General features: G+C 47.4%; 1 protein-coding gene across 1 annotated transcript; it reads right to left on the bottom strand.

Moving 5' to 3' along the window:
* Positions 1-240: 240 nt before the first annotated feature.
* Positions 241-10,526, bottom strand: LOC118020563 (carboxypeptidase A4-like). Its single transcript, XM_035020305.1, has 7 exons — positions 10,451-10,526; positions 9,882-10,016; positions 8,681-8,779; positions 5,774-5,875; positions 3,274-3,384; positions 2,053-2,143; positions 241-467 (listed from the first exon to the last, which is right to left on the bottom strand). Exons 2-7 carry the CDS (start codon positions 9,975-9,977, stop codon positions 241-243), a joined length of 726 nt encoding a protein of 241 aa, XP_034876196.1. The 5' UTR covers positions 9,978-10,016; positions 10,451-10,526.
* Positions 10,527-17,966: the final 7,440 nt, after the last annotated feature.

Genomic DNA, 17,966 nt, shown 5'->3' with positions numbered 1-17,966 from the left:
TTTGGTCAGAAAAACAATTGAGAAGGAAAGGCAGGGGTCAGGTGTGGTTCTTGAAACTCACAGCAAACACAGAAACAAGAAGAACGGTCTTCTTCCTGTTCCCCAGTAGGTCTGTGGCACATTCCAAAAGGCAGGGAGAGGGACCAGGCCCTTAATGAAATAAGTCCAGGCTCCCGGACTTTCCCTATAAGCTGTAGAAGGACTACTGTGGCAGCACCCCGGGGTCAAGCAGGCCCAGGTCTAGGTGGAAGGTGTCCCATCACTCACCAATTCATCAGTATCTGGGGCCTTCTTGACCGTGTACCCATATGGATACATCAGCAGCTGTGAGTAGCTGTGCAAGTCGATGAAGCATTTGAAATTCCCATGTTCTTGGATGAAATCTACCACTGACTTCACCTCCACTTCCGAGTTGGCATGGTGTCCGTGGTATACTTCAGAGCAAGGGTTGTCACTGGCTCCCTCTCCTATGGGGGGAGTGGCCCAAGCAGAAACATGAACCCATAGGCAAGAACACAGAAATGGAGGACACTCAACCCGGAGGAAGGGCAGAAGGGGCTGGCCGTGAACAGGTCAATGTGAGGAGCCCCCCAGGAGCCTAGTCCGCAATATGTGTTGCGTGGCGGGGGGCGCAGATGTGGGAGGGTACTGGATCTGCCACAGCTGAGGAGGAAAAACTGGAAGGACTCCTTTAAATGGATAGAGTTGACCTTGTATTGCATCACTAACAGTTGTCATAAATAATTCATATCATACTTGACAGTGAGTTGTAATTAATAAGTATTCTAGATAATTAATATGAATACCAATTAATAATGAAAATGACTCCATTTATTCTGGTGTCAACTCATTCTCTTGGTTCAGATCTTAATGGCCAAGTGCTGCCAAAAATAATCTATTGTTGTGGCTAAAGCCTCGCATTTGACAGGTATTTAGAAATATTGCCTTCTCTACTACTTCACGACATAGCTCCCTGAGGTACTTGGCATGTGTGTAAAACCACCCCACTTGTGGGAAGATCTGACTTAACTTTGATGCCCTCGGTTCCCACATTTCTATCAGCTCCTTTCCCACAGGCCCATGATGCTCCCCGCCACGGTGTATGTGGCAGGCAAGTGTGCAAGTGCAAGAAATACGTTGAGGACAGGACATCAGCACAGCTGTGGAAGAGCCAGACAGAGCACTACTGGGTTCTGGAGCTGCAAGGTGAGGCTCGATTCTAACTCTTGACCACATGCTCCTGAGACTGTCTCTGAGCTTCGACTGTCTCCTTTCAGATAACAAAACTCACTCACTGGATCAGGCGAATAAATAAGTTAACACACAGGAAAATACCTGGCAGCCAGTGGGCACGACTGTAGGGATGACTTTTCAAGAGCTGGAACTCAGAATCCGGGTCTCCTAAGCCTCGTGCCCTTTCCATGACACCAAAGGGCTGCGTGTCACACTGACGCATCTAAGGGTCAACTGCTAGAGTTGAGGCCTCACTATGTCCCACAATCTGGTCTGTTAGGGCAACGGTGCTAACCGCTCTCTTCCCAGTTACCACCAGGAGCCCTTCCACCCACCCAGTCACTCGCTCGGGAGAAACGGGGATGACCAGGGCACAGGGGGTGGATCTGTACATCTAAGACTAGAGCCGTTTTTAAAATAGTGTTCTGGGACGCCTGAGTGGCTCAGTCGGTTAAGCGTCTGCCAGGGTCCTGGGATGGAGCCCTGCGTTGGGCTCCTCGCTCAGCGGGGAGTCTGCTTCTCCCTTTGCCTGCCGCTCTGCCTACTGGTGCTCTCTCTCTCTGTCTCTCTGTCAAATAAATAAAGAAAATCCTTAAAAAAATAAAAAGTGTTCTTTCAGGAGAACAAGAATTGCTGAGTCATTTCCTTTCAAAATTACCTACCCCAAAAAATGCTGAAAAAAAAAAAACCAACCCGAGACAGAGTGTAAGGGATTGGCCCAAGTCTCTCAGTGAAGCAGGAATGGAGCCAGCCAGGGCCCTGTGGACCAGGCTCCCCAGGGGCAGCAGGGAGGGAGGGAAAACCACCTCCCCGGCCTACCTGCAAAACCAGCATTCCAATTTCTATTTGGATCAGTGCCAACGCAAGGGCTTCCAGGATTGTGGGACCGTGTCTTCCTCCACAGTCGGTTCTGAAAAGTCCACCAAGGAAGGAATAAGCATTCAGAGACGGTCAGGGCACAGGAGAAGTGAAGGTGTTCTCTGGGGCTCTATGATGGAGCAAGCTGCCTGCAGCTCTGCCTGGAGGATCATCGGGGCTCCGGTCCTCACGGACTGAGCAGTCTCCTCTCATCTCCCGGAGAAAGGAGGCTCAGCCCTTCGGGCTCAGAAAGAAGGACGCCCCCAAAATGCCCCGATGCCCCTGATGCCACCTGAACCCACCGAATGATTTTTGGCTTTGGCAGAAGGACAGACAGACATCGTATGCCCAAATGATCACTGGTGGGACAGGAAGTGCACAGCAGCTGTTTTATTCTTGCCTAAAAAACTCACCTGAATCCAATCAAACTTCAAGCTCTGACTACTAGTGAATAGGAAGGGAATACGGGGGTACAGGAACGAATGAAACACAACAAAGGAGCCATCAGCCAAATTGAGAGCGTGAGACATTCTACAGGACAATTTATTCCGATTCTCCAACAAATGAATGACATTTTTAAAAGAGGTGTGTGTGGCAGGGGTGGGGGCGGGAAACTGCCATAGATCTGAAAAGGCTGCAGAACCACAACAACCAAATACGGGTGCAAACCTTATTTGGGTACTGATTTCAACAAACTGACTCAGAAGACATTTAAAAGATAACTGGGGGAATTAGATGATATTAAATAAATTCCATCAATTTTTTTAAAAGTGACAGCAGTGTATTGTTTGGGTTTTTTGTTGTTGTTGTTTTGTTTTAATTATCATCAACCAGAGATGCATACTAAAGAAATTTGGGGTAAAATAACCTGATGTCAGGGATGTGCTTTAAACAAAAGGAAAAAAAAAAATGTGTGGGAGGGGAAGAAATGAAAAGAAGATTGGTAAAGTGTTGGTAATTGTTCAAGATCCACGATAGGGAGTTCATTAGACTATTCTAAGAAAAAATATCCTCTGGTGACTCTCGGCTCAGGGAACGAGTGAAAAATGGGAGCCCAAGGAAGCCTGTAACATGCACGCATGTGGGAGTTCTCCCCACGTTCCTACAACTGTTCAGGTGCTACGGTGAGGAATTCAACAGACTCTTCTTAACTTCAAGCCCAGCTCATTCGGTATTACTCACTTGAGTTTGTGTGTACACATATCCGTCAGGATTGGCCACAGGCAACAAGAAAATATCCATTTTCTCCAAAATGGAGGTGATGGCTGGATCCTTGCCGTGATCAGATACAATCTAAGCAGAGAAAGGAAGCTTGTCAGCTACGCCATGGCCAGCTCGGGTGCCCAGTCTAAGCCCGTGTGTCTCCCCCAGATGCCCCCCTGCAGTCCCCTGCCACCCTCATAGACACAGCTCTCGGCAAAGCTCTTAGAGCGCCTCAAAACCTGGGGGAACATGGCATCATGATGCCATCAACTGCGACGAGGCTGGGCCTGCCTGGTTGACTCACTCCTTCCAGGGGGTGGCAACCAGGGAGGGAAGAGCCACACATCATCATAGTTTGGGGAAATCTGGGCCCCCATGCTAACGGGCGGGGAAAATAAATCTTGCACACACAGCACCCCTCCTCTCCCTAGTGCTGCCTTAAAGCAGACTCTCGGAGCGGGTGCAGGGGGGTGACATGGAGGCAGCATGAGGTCCCTGAGGGTCTGGAGGGCTAGGGTGGGTCTGATGGCAAAGTTCATCTGAGTTTTGCTGCTGAGAAGACTCTGCTCCCTTTCTGCGGGGCTGACTATGGGTCAGTGTTTCGGGGCCACCTCTGCAGCTCATTAGCTTGCTTGCTGCCATCAAGGGACTTTGTCATTTAGCCACAGTGGTTTGACCAAAGGGCTCTGACCTTTTGCTTCTCCAATCGGGAAAGGCCCCCCAGCCTACTGTGTCTGTGCAGAGTGCCTTCCCACCTCGTCCCCCCAGGCCCAGCCCCCTGGGGCCCTGCGGAGGCACCCTGGGCCCACCAGAATTCTCAGCTAATACCAGGCGACATGACCTTCCTCGCAGTCCAGATCGCCGTGGCCTGCGAGATCCACTCCCGGGAGTGGATGCCTGCGTTCAGCCAAATGGCCGGCCGCCGCCGCCTGCCTTCTGCGGTGCTGAACTGTGGGAGGACAAAGAGGCCAGAAAATGACCCTCCTGCCCATGTATCCACTCACCTCTCCTCTCCCCAGCTCACCCCTATTCATTTAATCCATTTAGGATAATTCAGAGACCAAATGTTCCTGAGGGCACCATCTATTTATCAGGCTTATCTGTGACGAAGGAGCTTAATTGGGTGGCAGGCCCAGCCGCAGCCCCGGGCCACTCGAGCCGCTCTGGGGTTGGAAGCAAATGGGAAGGGGAAACTATTGCTATTGTGTATGAGAATACCAGTGTGATCAGAGATAATATTACGTCTCTTGAAAGACCTCAAAGGGCATCCCAACAGAGAGAGACACAAGAGTGCAGGAACCAGCCTGTTCTAGTTGATGCAATAAATGAATTTGATTTTAAAAGGAGGAAGAGAGGGGCGCCTGGGTGGCTCAGTTGGTTAAGCGACTGCCTTCGGCTCAGGTCATGATCCTGGAGTCCCGGGATCGAGTCCCACATCGGGCTCCCTGCTCAGCAAGGAGTCTGCTTCTCCCTCTGACCCTCCTTTCTCCCATGCTCTCTGTCTCTCATTCTCTCTCTCTCAAATAAATAAAATCTTAAAAGAAAAAAAAAAAAGGAGGAAGAGAGAGGTTCACTATAGCTCTTTGCAAATGGCATTAAATGAATTCTGGCTCCTGCCTTATTTAAGGGTGGGGCTGGGCCACCTTGGGTCAAAGCATGGTGCGAATGAAGCCAGAGTCTCCATCAGGTTGGCAAATAATCTCAATTTATGTGGATTATTTTAGAGCGACCGGCTCAGTGGCAAATCTCCTCTGGCTGGTAATTCAAGCCACGAGCCTGGGTTCTTCAGGGCTTATATGAAGCTAAGGATCTGACAAATTCTTAGCACCTTCAGTTGTTCCGTGGTTCATATCTCCAAATTCCTTTTTATTCATTTGGCTGGATTATTTATGTAATTTATGTCCCTGCCATAAATTCTCTACCTCTTTTGCCAATATAGACCTGAATCTGTTAGAAATATCTAGAAATTAGGCTTTGTGCAGCCAGGATCATAGGCTGGGCTTAAAATTACATCAACCCTAAAATTAGCTTCCTAGATTGCTTTTCCAATAAGTACCCCTAAAAGCAGAATAGAATTTGTAGAACTATCCCAATTCGACTTGCTTTTTAGAGGTAAGAATGAAGGCAAAAGATTGTGGCCCATCTGAGCGCTTTCTGGAAGGCTAACCGACCCACCCTACCCCCATCCCCACTACCCCTCACCCATCCACCACCACTACCCCACCCGGTTGATCCTGCCTTTCAGTCAAAACTTGCAATGGGATGGACTCCTTCTAAGTTCTAACTCCTTCCATGTTAGGCAAAAACAGGGGACTCTCAGTCACACCAAATCTGAACCTCAGTAGATGTCTCCCCACGTCCCTGAAGTCAAGGAGAGCCTAAAAACCTGCCTTCTTCAGAAGTCTGAGGGCTGGGTCCTGGACACAAGGGACCAGGAGCCTGAGTCCAGTCAGGCCTCTTGAAGAGCCTGGGGACTCACCTTTAGTACATACATGGGCCGGTTTTCAAACGAATGCCCAATCTTCACCCTGCTCGCCAACTCAGGAAAATCTCCGGCAATGCTGTCCATCTCACGGTAAATCTGAAGCATGAAAAGGTGAACTCAGGGGCATTTGAGAATTTTGTTCAGCTCTGGGTAGGTATCTGTGAACTTCATCTTACTGATCCCGATGACTTCTTCATTGATTTGATCAATGATTAGATCCAGCCCTGTGATCTCAGGGTTGACAGTATTATCGCCATGGAACACTTATTCTTGAAGAACTGCCTAAAGAGTCCTTTTCTACAACATTCTAGAGAATAACACATTTTATCTGTCCATAAAATTATAGGCCACTAAATGAGAGAGACTTGTGCACAGTGCGGTCCTTCGCGCCGCACCAGACTGGATAATCAGCCATCGCCCCATTTAGCCAAGGTTCTTGAAAATGGTCCTCTCTAAACCTTTTCATCACTTCCTCCACCAGTGTTTTTTTAATTAGCATACACCCGATATATATATATTTGTTTTATAATATACATATGCTATGTCTATTACATATATACAATACATTATGTATACCACTGGAATAATGTACCAAATATGTTATGTACATTATAAAAGAAGAAAAAAGAAGCAAAATGGTGGCATTAATAATAAATATAAATGTATGTGGGACGTAAATAGAAGTTGCAATAGTTTCTTCCTCCATCCCAGTGAAGCATCTTGCTCACACCCTGTAGTATAAGCACACCACTTTGGAGATTCCTCTAACGGCCTGAAGAGAAGGAGTGAAGAGCTGTAAATCATGGCTACAAATGCTTCCATTTGGTTTCAATTTCTAAAAAAGCTTGATTTAGATAGAGTTCATCCATCTTAGTTGCTCAAAACTTCTGAGGGCAAAAGAAGGAAATAAAGAAATTTCTATTTAGATCTTAAAAGTGGAAGAGGGAGCTTTACAGAGGAGAAAAATACGCAATCAATACTGAATAAAACTCCAGCTTCAGTGGTTTATCAGAGTGGCAGTCAATATGGCATACCGAGCAGAAGCGGGAAACCACCCCCCCAAATATATACTCAAGCCAGATAAACTACAATAAAAATAATTCACAGCCAAGCTTAAAAATCAAGAAAGGAGACATTGTAGGGGTCAGAAGTGAGAAGCTGAGTTGAGGGCAGAAAATGGAGCCTCGGGACCAGATATCTGCCTTAGGCATTGAGGGTTTACAGCAAGTCAGGAATAGTGATCAAGGGCACAGGACCCAGGGTGGGCCAAGGAGCTGGAACCTGAGAGCTGAGAACCATCCATTCCAGCCATGAAAAGGGCTTGGAAGCTCTACCTACTCACCCTAGAAAGTGAAGCAAAAGCTGGATGCCCACCCTGAGCCATGAGGGGCAAGAGAGCCCCCCATGAGAAGTTAAAATACCAAGCTGTATCGGGAGGTAGGGGTCCAAATTCACACTGCCAACATGAGGGGGACGCTCAGCCGGGAAACTAACAGAAACAATGACAACCACAACAACACACAGAAAATCTGAAATTGGAAACCCTGGCTGAGACAGACATAAGACCCCCACCAGAGACCCAACCAGGCCTACGCGGTTACAGGATGAGAGCTCTTCAAAGCTGTTTTTAGAAAGAACTGCATGTGATCAAGCCAAGAGGGAGACGGTACACCGAGGCACAGCAGAAGGCCTCAAGGGGGCGGGGGGGCATGGGGGAAGCTGCAATCAGATGGCAGCGAGCCCTAAAGCCAGAGAGCAAAAGCAAGTGCATGAGAAAGCGTGGTGCCCATAGCAGGCAGGTGAGGGGATGGAGTTCCTGGGGTCTTGGCTGACATTTGCAACCACTTAGCTCAGCTAGGGAGTGCGCCACCTTAACGAGGCTCACGTCATGGGTCTGAGCCCTGTGTGCGCCCTGAGCTCTGCTCTTGTCCATGGCCCTGGACTGAACTCCTAACTTTATCCAGCTGTTTTGCAGATGTATGTCATTGGTCACAAAAGGGATCAAGGGGCAGTGCAGTTGGAAGTATACACAATAAACAAAGCTACTGACAATCATGGGAAAGAAGTGAAAACAGTTGGTCAACCCTGGAAATAATCCCTCACCTAGAAGAGAAACAACTCAAAGTATATGCCTCACAAAAAGCATGCCAGGAACCCCATCTTTAGATACAAAGAACAACGTGTATGCAGGTATGGGAAGGAGAAAAACAATTTCATTTTGAGGTGTTGTTCTGAGCTAGTAGAGAATGTCCAGACTAATGTAGAAGACATTAGGGGTCGTAAGGAAACTGTAGGATACGTGATGCAGTCCCATTCTATAGCCCCTCTTGATTCCTCAAGTTCTAATATCATATTAAGTGGTTCTGCTCCAAATTTTTTATTGGAAGGGTTGGCTTACCTTGGAAGTCAGTCATCTATATAAAGTGGTTTTTAACTAAACACAGCACCAAAACACATTATAGAACAAATATGCATTATAAGTAATCATGATAAATGCGTGGAAATATTTGGTTAACCTTGGAAATAACCATTTGTCTACTTGCCTGGAATAAGTAACATTTTAATCTGGGTGAGTAAAATACAGGGATTATGGTGGGGTATAAGAAGGTTGAATTACAAGGATGGAAATGATTGTAATTATTTCATGGTTTTCTTTCAGGGGTTGCCTTAGAAAAGAAGGATGCATGTGGGAGAAAATGTTCAGTTGTGTTTCACTATGCTCTTAGGTGCTGGTGGGAGATAAACAACCCAAGAATTACAAAACAAACTGAAGTGTTCACATTTTAGCCCCTTAGGGAAGGGGTACTGTGCTAAGGACTAATGCCTCCTGGAAGTAAGGAAAGGGGTTACAAAACCCAGGATGTCAATGACCTTGATCTTAACCTGCTCCGAGACACTTACAGCTTCCAGGGAATGGTAGGCCCCATAGTTGAAGCTATTATTGCTCCGCTCTTGTCCTTCATTGTGTTGCATTTCTTCATCTTCATTATCTAAAAGGGCCTAAAACAGACACGGCAACGCTGTGATGTGACCCACTGGAGATGGAGGTTCATGTCGTTTCTGCCATATTTTGGCATGAGCTGGCCAAGATGGCGGCACCCTTGGCACACAAACGTCAAGGTGTGAAAGGTGGTCAGATTTCTTCCACATATCTATAAAAGCTTATTTCTTGGCACCCAACATACATCACCCCATTCAAAACCCACTTACTCCCCAAAAGCAACATATGTGCTATTTGGTTATTCTACACTATGAATTCTCTAGACATCAGCCCGCATCTGGTATCCAGTGTCTCTGAAATACACAGCTTGGGAAACCATTCAGAAACAAAGAAATTCTTATAACCACTCATACTTTGAAGGCTCCTGGCAGATGTCCGTGACATGTGAGGATGATTAATAAGCTCACAGCTGCTCATGCCATCAGGAAACTCCCGGGCCAAATCACCAATTAGTCCATAACCCACCTCGGTGAGGGAGAGAACATGAGCCAGACACTGTCCTGCTGTTCGGATACAGGTCGTGAGGCTTGCGTCTGGCTTGGGTGGTGATGTTCCCTCTGCTGAGAACTACTGGTGACATTCCCTCTTTCTCAAAAGATGCCTTTTATGACTGGTCTCCAACACCCCCAGGCTCCCCCCCGCCCACATACACACACTTTTCTTCCCTCTTGACTTCAAATACAACAAGGGAGAGAAGCTTCATACTTGTGGGTCATCTATGACAGACCAAGTACCACTGGGCATTTCACATACACTTAATACATTTAATCTTCTCGATAAATTGTATGAAGTAGGCATTGCTGTTACCATTTTACTGATGAAGAAACAGAGGCTCAAGACGTTAATAGCTTGTCCAAAGTCACACAGCTGATAGTTAGCAAAATCAGGATTTGGATACAGATCTGTCCAGTTCCCTAACCTATGTATGCCCTTTCTACTACAACATGTTCCCACTAACAAGTCACTGCATTTTACTTCCATGGACCTCAATGAGTTCATCTATAAAATGGAGAAGGATAAGACCATGACTTGCACATGTCTTAGGTCCACTCGGGGTGCTTTGTCCTATGCAAGACCAGTTAGGGACCTCGGCCTACCCACCTGCAGGTCTTCAATTGTCACTGAGTACTCTAAACCCCGGGACTTCAAGAAGGATTTCACTAGCTGCAGACTGACAGATGGGACCAGGACATCCATGGGATGACCGAAGGTGGAGGGAGATTTCCAGACGTTGAGCTGAAGAGAATGGAAATAAAACCAGATTAAAGGACAGTTCAGGTAAAAGGCACAATGAGCTCATTCTTCTAGAACAACTGCCAAAAGCAAGGGTGATCCCTGAGGAGCTGGGTTCTGCCCAAGGGTAAACTTTGCCCATTTCATAGCTGTGTCTGGTCAGGCCTACCCAGAAGGCAATACCTGGCAAAATCCAAGAAGTAGTAAGTCAATGGCAGATAGAAAGATGGAGCCCACCATTGAGGCCGCCCAGCTCCCAGGACAGCAGTGCTGTGATCTACAGCGCTTCTCCCCATCAACCCTCGCAATCGTGTGAGGGCCCGTTGACTAATACAGGACTATACTAACAAAAACTCTCCAGGAGTAACAACGTCAGTGGTGCAAGAGTCTCCTCTCACCAAAGTCAGAGATACCCAAGAGGACTGAGAACTAGGTACCTTAAGGTTGTCTGAATTCACTAGCTGACTTAGTTTGCTGATCTCGTCTCCATTTCTGACGTTAATCCTAAAAACTTGGTCCCTGGAGGGGAAAAAAAAAAAAAAGCAAAAGATAATGGTGAGCTTTCAGCTGGCAAATAAACCCCAAGCCTATGTCCCAGACATAACTGGGACGAATGAGAGGAAATGGTCTAGTCTTTGGTTATAATGTATAGCCATTAAAAATAAGACTACGTGGCAAATATGAAAAAGTGCTTATAGTATAACTTGAAGGGAAATATTAAGTGAAAGAGCAGGACACAAAATTGTATGTATGCCATGATTACAAGTATGGAAAAAGCAGATGCATTGGAAGAAAAACAGACAACGGAAATATAGCAAATGCTGACAGTGCTTATGTCCGGGTCGTGGGATTATGGATGACTGACTTTTTTTACCCTTGTATCTGTTTTCTGTAATGTGGTCATATTACTTTATAATGAAAAACATATATATTTTGCAGAAAGGAATGTTCCTGAGTTACACGCAAAGCTAACTCAAGACATAAAGAAGTACTTCTTCACTGTCAGGGGCGAGGACTGAAACTCTGGCTGAAGGTCCACGCTGGAAAGAGCTGGAAAAGAGAAAAGACCTTCCATCCTCGGAGGGTTAGCTATTTGCTGGGTGGTCTCTCAATCCTGTCCAGCTCCAGAACTCCATACAAATGCGAAGTACAATACGGGCTAGGGTGCTGGGGCTGACTTGGGATTCAGTCCTCCCAAGGGGGCCCTGAGAAGGGCCCAGAAGGGAGCCGGCCAGTCCCGAGCCCCCCTTTGTTGTTTGTCCTGAACTTGCTCCATCTACACCATTTAGCTTCCGCAGCAGCGGCAGGGGCCGAGGCCCCTGAAGTCCTGTGTGTGGGTGGGAGAAGGCCGAGCCTGAAAAGCTGCCTTTGTGCTCTCAGCCGGCTCAGGGAGCCAGGGGAGCCATTAGGCCGTTGCTAGGTGACGGCCCGAATGAATCCGCACTCGACGCTGTCACATGCGTCATCCCTTTACACGAATGAATGCGGGAAGAGCTGCTGGAGAGGGCTGTGGGCTGAAGGACCTGTTGACAGGGAAAATGGTTCTGTCACAGGGAGCTGAATGTGCAGCCTCACGTGGCAGATCCGCATCTTCTCATCAGAAAACCGGCTCAATCCAGATGGGACTCTCAGGGTTTCACTTTGTTCCAGGAGGTTCTGGAGAATCTCCAGGGGGTCTAGTCCAGCCCCAAAGAGGCAAGGGCCACCGCAGAGTTGCTGCCACTGCGGGTGGCAGGTCTGGAGGAAATGCCAGAGCCAAAGGGCTCACTTTCTCCCAGCTCAACCAGTCTCCACAGGGTCCTTGGAGGTGGGCCGCCAAGCACAACCCCTGGCAGCTGCTGAGGCCTGGCAGGTCTCAGTCTGAACCCAACAGGCTGGCTAGGAGTTGAACCACAGCCCTGGGAAGATGGGGAGTCAAACCACCATTTCCTCGACACAGGCAAGCAGCCTCCCAAAAAAGGAACAGGTTTAAAACAGAAGGGAAATCCTTACTTCTGGCTAAGTACCAGGGCCCATCTGCCGAAGTTACGCTCTGTCACAACCCACCCCCAACACTCCAGAAAAAGAGGAGTCTTTAAAATGAGTGTTCTAGAAAGCTCCTGTGCACTGACATCTCTATCGGCAAAATGAGGCATCTGTAAAATACAGCACTGACTAGAACAACGAGAAGGAAGGAGGGGAGGGAGAAGGAACAGGAAGAAAAGAGGAATCTAAGAATAAGGGGCTCTCAAGAGTATGAAGATAATGTTACACAGGCACCCAGAGCATGCAGTTTATTTTTCCTGGAGTGGTGACTTCACAGCAGAACTTCCATACTCCTGGGCACAGTCCATGACAGTGGATCTATCTGGCCCTGAGCATGAGCAAATCCACAGCACATTTCATCAGGCCCTATCAGCCAAGCTACAGAGGACAAAGACACAACTGGAGTACAGAGAGGCAGAGTGGAAGGGCTGGTGCAGAGTGGAGCCCTTCCCCATCTGTTTCTCCTCCACCTCTCCCTCCTCCACCCTCTCAGCTCCAACCTTATTGAAATCCCAAATTCACCATGTCTTTTGCCCTTCCATGCCTGTGCACATGCTGTTCCCTCTGCCCAGATGGCCCAGCCCTTTTCCTTATCTGCCTGGCAACCTCATGCCCAGGCTTTAGAACCAACTGTCATCACCCATGGGGTTCTCCCTAACCCGGAGGCAACATTAGGGACAGCCTTCAGAGGGCACTAAAAGGGGGGCGGGGGGTGGTTGGCAGATCTAACACCATTCTCATGAGCATAAGTCCATCAAAACACAGAAGCAGAGAGAACGTTAAGTAGGTGTTGGTGAAGGGCAGCCATTTTCTTGCCCTAATCATCCTTGTCTCTATTTGAAAAATGCTCTTTCCCAGTCCTGAGAGTGCAGAGAGCTGAACACAACCTATCTCTGCCGTCTGGAAATCCATGCAAAGATCTCAAACTCTCTGCAAATGAAGGTCGGTCTAGTAGAGGGCATATATTGGGATTTGCAAGTTGCCATGTCTACCCCTGCTAGTCCACCCAGGTGTTCTTGGTGCTCCTGGCGCCCTCCTCTCATTCACCCTCACACTCATCCCACATTCTTTTTTTTTTTTTTTAAAGATTTTATTTACTTTGGGCGCCTGGGTGGCTCAGTTGGTTAAGCAACTGCCTTCGGCTCAGGTCATGATCCTGGAGTCCCGGGATCAAGTCCCACATCGGGCTCCCTGCTCGGCAGGGGGTCTGCTTCTCCCTCTGCCCTCTTCCCTCTCGTGCTCTCTGTTTCTCATTCTCTCTCTCTCAAATAAATAAATAAAATCTTAAAAAAAAAAAAGATTTTATTTACTTTTTTGACAGAGAGAGACACAGCAAGAGAGGGAACACAAGCAGGGGGAATGGGAGAGAGAGAGCAGGGAGCTGAGCAGGGAGCCCGATGCGGGGCTCGATCCCAGAACCCTGGGATCATGACCTGAGCCGAAGGCAGATGCTTAACGACCGAGCCACCCAGGCGCCCCTCATCCCACGTTCTGACAGTCAATAGCCCCCCTGGTGCTGAGCTTCTATCCCTCCCTCGTTTCCATGCAGGCAAGCCAAGGGGCCTGTTCTTTGTGCCTCTCTTGCCCATATCCCCGGCCAGGCTTAGCAGCCACCACAAGAGTTGGTTTCACGGAACTCTTAAATGCCTGCCAACTACTGCTGATGCTCCAACCGGTTCTGCAACTACGTTCCTGTTCTCTGCCTGCCCTGTACCTCTAGGCATCCTGGCCACCGGCCCATCCTTAAGATGACCAAAGGGCAGGACAGAAGACACCAGCAGAGCGAGACACTGGACACTTGGTGGGGGGGAGGGCAGTAGGGCATTAGGTGGAAGGAACAAAAGCTGGGGGGTGAGAGTGGGGGAGAAAACCCATCATCTCCATCTCCATTGGTACTGTCCCCCCTCCTAGCCAACCTGTGCTCTGGCTTCCCACCACTTGAAAGCTCAGAGAGGCCAGCTTCCCCTTGCTAGAAACGTTCACTGAGCTGGGTGTGTGGGACATGTCTATGAGCCCCTGGAAGGATCCCACCACCTTTGCTGGGTTCCCTACTATAGGGGGAGAACAGATTTTGGGGTGAGGATGACACCATCGGTTAAAACCACCTGCAATTAGCTCAGACACGCAGCCCTTTCTGTGTAAGCTCCCATGGTGGGCACTCCAGCGCCAGGCCCAGCTGTCTCAACTCAGGTGTCCGCTACATTGTAAGCGAAGTCTGCATCCTGAGAAATAAAGATTTTTCCAGCCATGTGAATAGCTGCAGTGAGAGCCTGACAGCTCCATGCATCAGCCCACACGGCAGCAAGCGTAGTTATTACACACCTACTGCTGAGCTGCCTGTGGAAAAATCTCCTTCTCTGGCCACCTGCTATGCCTAACCCCTCTGAGCTATTTGACAGCAGACACCAGGTGTGAAAAGAAGTCATCACCATAAAAATTACTCAATCTCATATAAGTAATTACCTCAATAAACAGCCCCCAAGTCCCTTTAGCCAGCTAGCAAATTAGAGAGTAAGCTAACAGATACAGATATATCTGTGAGATAGAGGATTCTATCTGGAGATTAACTTGTGTTACAGCAAAAGGGTATGGGTTTTGCCTTCAGAGTTCCAGCTCCCCTGCTTACCAGCTGAGTGGCATTGGGCAGGTTCCCTAACCTTTCTAAGGCTGAGTTTTTTCATGTTCAAATTGAGGAAAATAACACCCCTGCCCGGCAGAGTTGTTGCGTGATCCAAAAGATAATGCACATGAAAGCTCTTTGCAAATGGCAAAGCATTAGGCAGTAATGAGTTATTAGAATTCCATCTTCTAGCAGGGGACCATGGCATCCTTTCATCTCTCCCACCTCCCAAATGGCCTCTCCTCCGCAAACCGCAAAGCATTCTGCATGGAGCGTGTTGAGCATGTGCGTGCACACACACGCACGCACACGCAGTGCACAGGTGTGCCCTTACATGCCAAGTCTCACCACTGGGGCTAGGCAAGAGCTAGTGAATCTCCATGTCCCAGGCGCTGATGAGAAAGCCCCGGCTCTACAAAGCCTTCCTCGCTAACAGAGAGGTGAAACCAAAGAGCCTAAGACCCCGGTTTTCCCCTAAGCATGGCAGAAATTAGAAACAATTTCTGGGAGTTCTTGGTACTTCATAATAGAGAAGTAAGAAAGTAGAAGAGGACTGAACCTGACTTTAGAAATAAGAACTGGGAAGGAAAAGAACTGGCAGGAGATTAGGGAGCCAGGGAGGGACTGTAGAGGCCACCTCGTCTTGATTGCACAGATAGGATTAAGCCTAAGAGAGAAGGAGCTTGCCCAGGATGACACAGGGCAGAATTGGGATACGAGCTCGTGTCTTCTTTCCCAATGCCAACTCCACTTGAGATATAATCAGCCATTCATTTTCAAATCCATTTGGTTCCCATATCACTGAACCAACCAAGTAATAATAATAAGTCCAAAAGGAACTTACCCAGGGCGCCTGGGTGGCTCAGTTGGTTAAGCGACTGCCTTCAGCTCAGGTCATGATCCTGGAATCCCAGGATCGAGTCCCACATCAGGCTCCCTGCTCAACAGGGAGTCTGCTTCTCCCTCTGATCCTCCCCCCTCTCATGCTCTCTCTCTGTCTCATTCTCTCTCTCAAATAAATAAATAAAATCTTTAAAAAAGAAAAAAAGGAACTTACCCAAAAAACTTTTCTCGGCCACAGATGCTGAGCCCAATAAGGGCCCCAAAGAACAGTATCCACTTCATGTCCCAAGGGTGTCAGTCATGGAGTGGCTGAGTCAAGTTGTATTTATAAGAAGTGTGAGGCAGACTCATGTCCTCAAAAATGCTAATGTGATTCCCAAGCACCCTTGCAACTGTGATGTATATCAAGCGGGCTCCTACCGATGAATCTTACATTCCTTTTGGGTGATAAAGGCCTCTTGATTTACAAGATCAGGAACTTGCTCCTCAGACTGGAAGTCTGTGCCAAAGGTGCCATATTGCTCATTGCTTGGTATTTAAATAGTGTTTTTTCAGTAAATAGGGAAGTCCCACAGTGCTGGAAAGAATTTACTGAGAGGCCGGGGCGCCTGGGTGGCTCAGTTGGTTAGGCGACTGCCTTCGGCTCAGGTCATGATCCTGGAGTCCCGGGATCGAGTCCCACATCGGGCTCCCTGCTCGGCGGGGAGTCTGCTTCTCCCTCTGACCCTCCTCCCTCTCATGCTCTCTGTCTCTCATTCTCTCTCTCAAATAAATAAATAAAAATAAAATCTTTAAAAAAAAAAAAAAGAATTTACTGAGAGGCCAAATTGTAAACCTGAAATGGAGTTACCTCTAGAGTTAAAAAAAAAAAAAGTGAAGACTATCAAAGAAACCCCAAGCCAACTCCAAGACCACACACTTGATAAGCCCTGTCGGAGAATTTCACCAGAGCAGGTCATGATGATGAGAGTTTGTGACCTCTGATATGAATCTGACACCTAACTCTTATGACTCCACTAAAAAAGTAGAAATACATGAGGTCAATGGGAAAGGAAGAAGTGTTAGTCTGGATGAAATATCAGTTTTCCTTGGGGTCTGAGTAAAGGTAAAGCTTAATGGTATTATTAATAATGAGACTTTTTTACATTTGCTAGACTCTGAGTCTGGTGTCCTTTCCACCAAATCACATCAGAATAAATGAAAGGCACTCAAGATCTCCATGACTCCTTAGGGACTCTGAGGCCTTCAAGTCTGTCCTGGGAGCTCCAAATCCTCAAATTCAGAGCCCCAAACCCAAAGCCTCCCCCATCCCACTGTCCCCATAGTCTACATCATTCTTTCTGCTCTTGCTCAAGGGGGGGTGGATACAACCAATGGTCATTTTTGGGGGTGTTAAAGAAAAATTATTCTGAGACTTGTTAAAACTGTAAGGAAGACTTTATTCAAGATTATTACAATAGGGCTCACACAACAGAAGAGAGTAATGGTGTTCAACTCCAAGTACAGTAAAGAGAGCAGAGTGAAGGGGGTCAGTAGATGGAATACTGCTAAGAGGAAACATCAAGGGTAGGGGTCTTCTTGTTTAACTGGACTCACAGGTTCTTGCCAAAGGCAGACCAAGGACTTAGTCATCAAAGTTGGAGGATGAGGAATTGAATCAGATATCAAGGACTAGGGGATGATTTAGCAGGATTCTTTGCTAAGACTGACTTAGACAGGGCCCAAGGACAAGGCCTAGTCAAAAAGAGGGCCCAGAGAAGCTGAAGTAAGTTTGGGTCAAGGAGAGTCTTTGTCAGGAATTATGGAACTGGGGGCTTTATCAGGACTCTTTCATCCTTCGAGCACTGAAACGGAACTCCTACACACACCCTGGTCCATAACAATGGTTGGGCTCCGAGACAGATTTCAGCTTTGAAATTAGTAACAGAGAAGCTGGGAGCTGAATCTGCAAGAAATGTGAACTAAAGAATCAAGGACCCAGAATTCACTTCCCACCTTCTTCTCCCAGAGAAAACCATCAAAAGGAAGAAAATCTCAATCCCTAATGGAAGTGAATGTCTAAAAAAAATTATATAGAATCTGAGACCCAGGTTTGATGGGTATCATTGGTTTGGGTTCCCACTTGTTTTTATAATGCAGCATACTAGAAATGGGAAAAAGCCAAAGGCAACAATGGGACCAGAAGATATGTAAGTACCTAGGATAATGTGTGACACCATGTAGTTGTTTAATTAGTATTTATTGAACAAAGAAACTCGAAAGTCCCTTGCTAGCTCCAAAATGCTGCTCTATTAAGGTGAAGGGGCTGACACATGCCACAACATGGATGAACCTTGAGGACATTAGGCTAAGTAAAACAAGCCAGTCACAAAAGGACAAATACTATATGATTCCATTTATATGAGGTACCTGGAATAGGCAAATTCATAGAGACTGAAAGTAGAATAGAGGTTTCTGGGGGCAGG

Source organism: Mirounga leonina, unplaced genomic scaffold (genome assembly GCF_011800145.1).
Source record: "Mirounga leonina isolate KUSES-001 unplaced genomic scaffold, KU_Mleo_1.0 Mir_174, whole genome shotgun sequence".
In the NCBI taxonomy this organism is placed as follows: Eukaryota; Metazoa; Chordata; class Mammalia; order Carnivora; family Phocidae; genus Mirounga; species Mirounga leonina.
The sequence above is the reverse complement of the archived record's forward strand: the minus strand, read 5'-3'. Positions and strand labels throughout refer to the sequence as shown.

What these genes read in the sequence shown, in the direction of transcription:
- LOC118020563 (XM_035020305.1), bottom strand. Translation starts at nt 9,977, where the DNA reads ATGGATGTCCTGGTCCCATCTGTCAGTCTGCAGCTAGTGAAATCCTTC. An exon ending in TGACAATTGAAGACCTGCAG is followed by an intron (nt 8,780 to 9,881) that starts GTGGGTAGGCCG and finishes TGTCTGTTTTAG; the next exon opens with GCCCTTTTAGATAATGAAGA. An exon ending in ATGTGTACACACAAACTCAA is followed by an intron (nt 2,144 to 3,273) that starts GTGAGTAATACC and finishes TGGACTTTTCAG; the next exon opens with AACCGACTGTGGAGGAAGAC.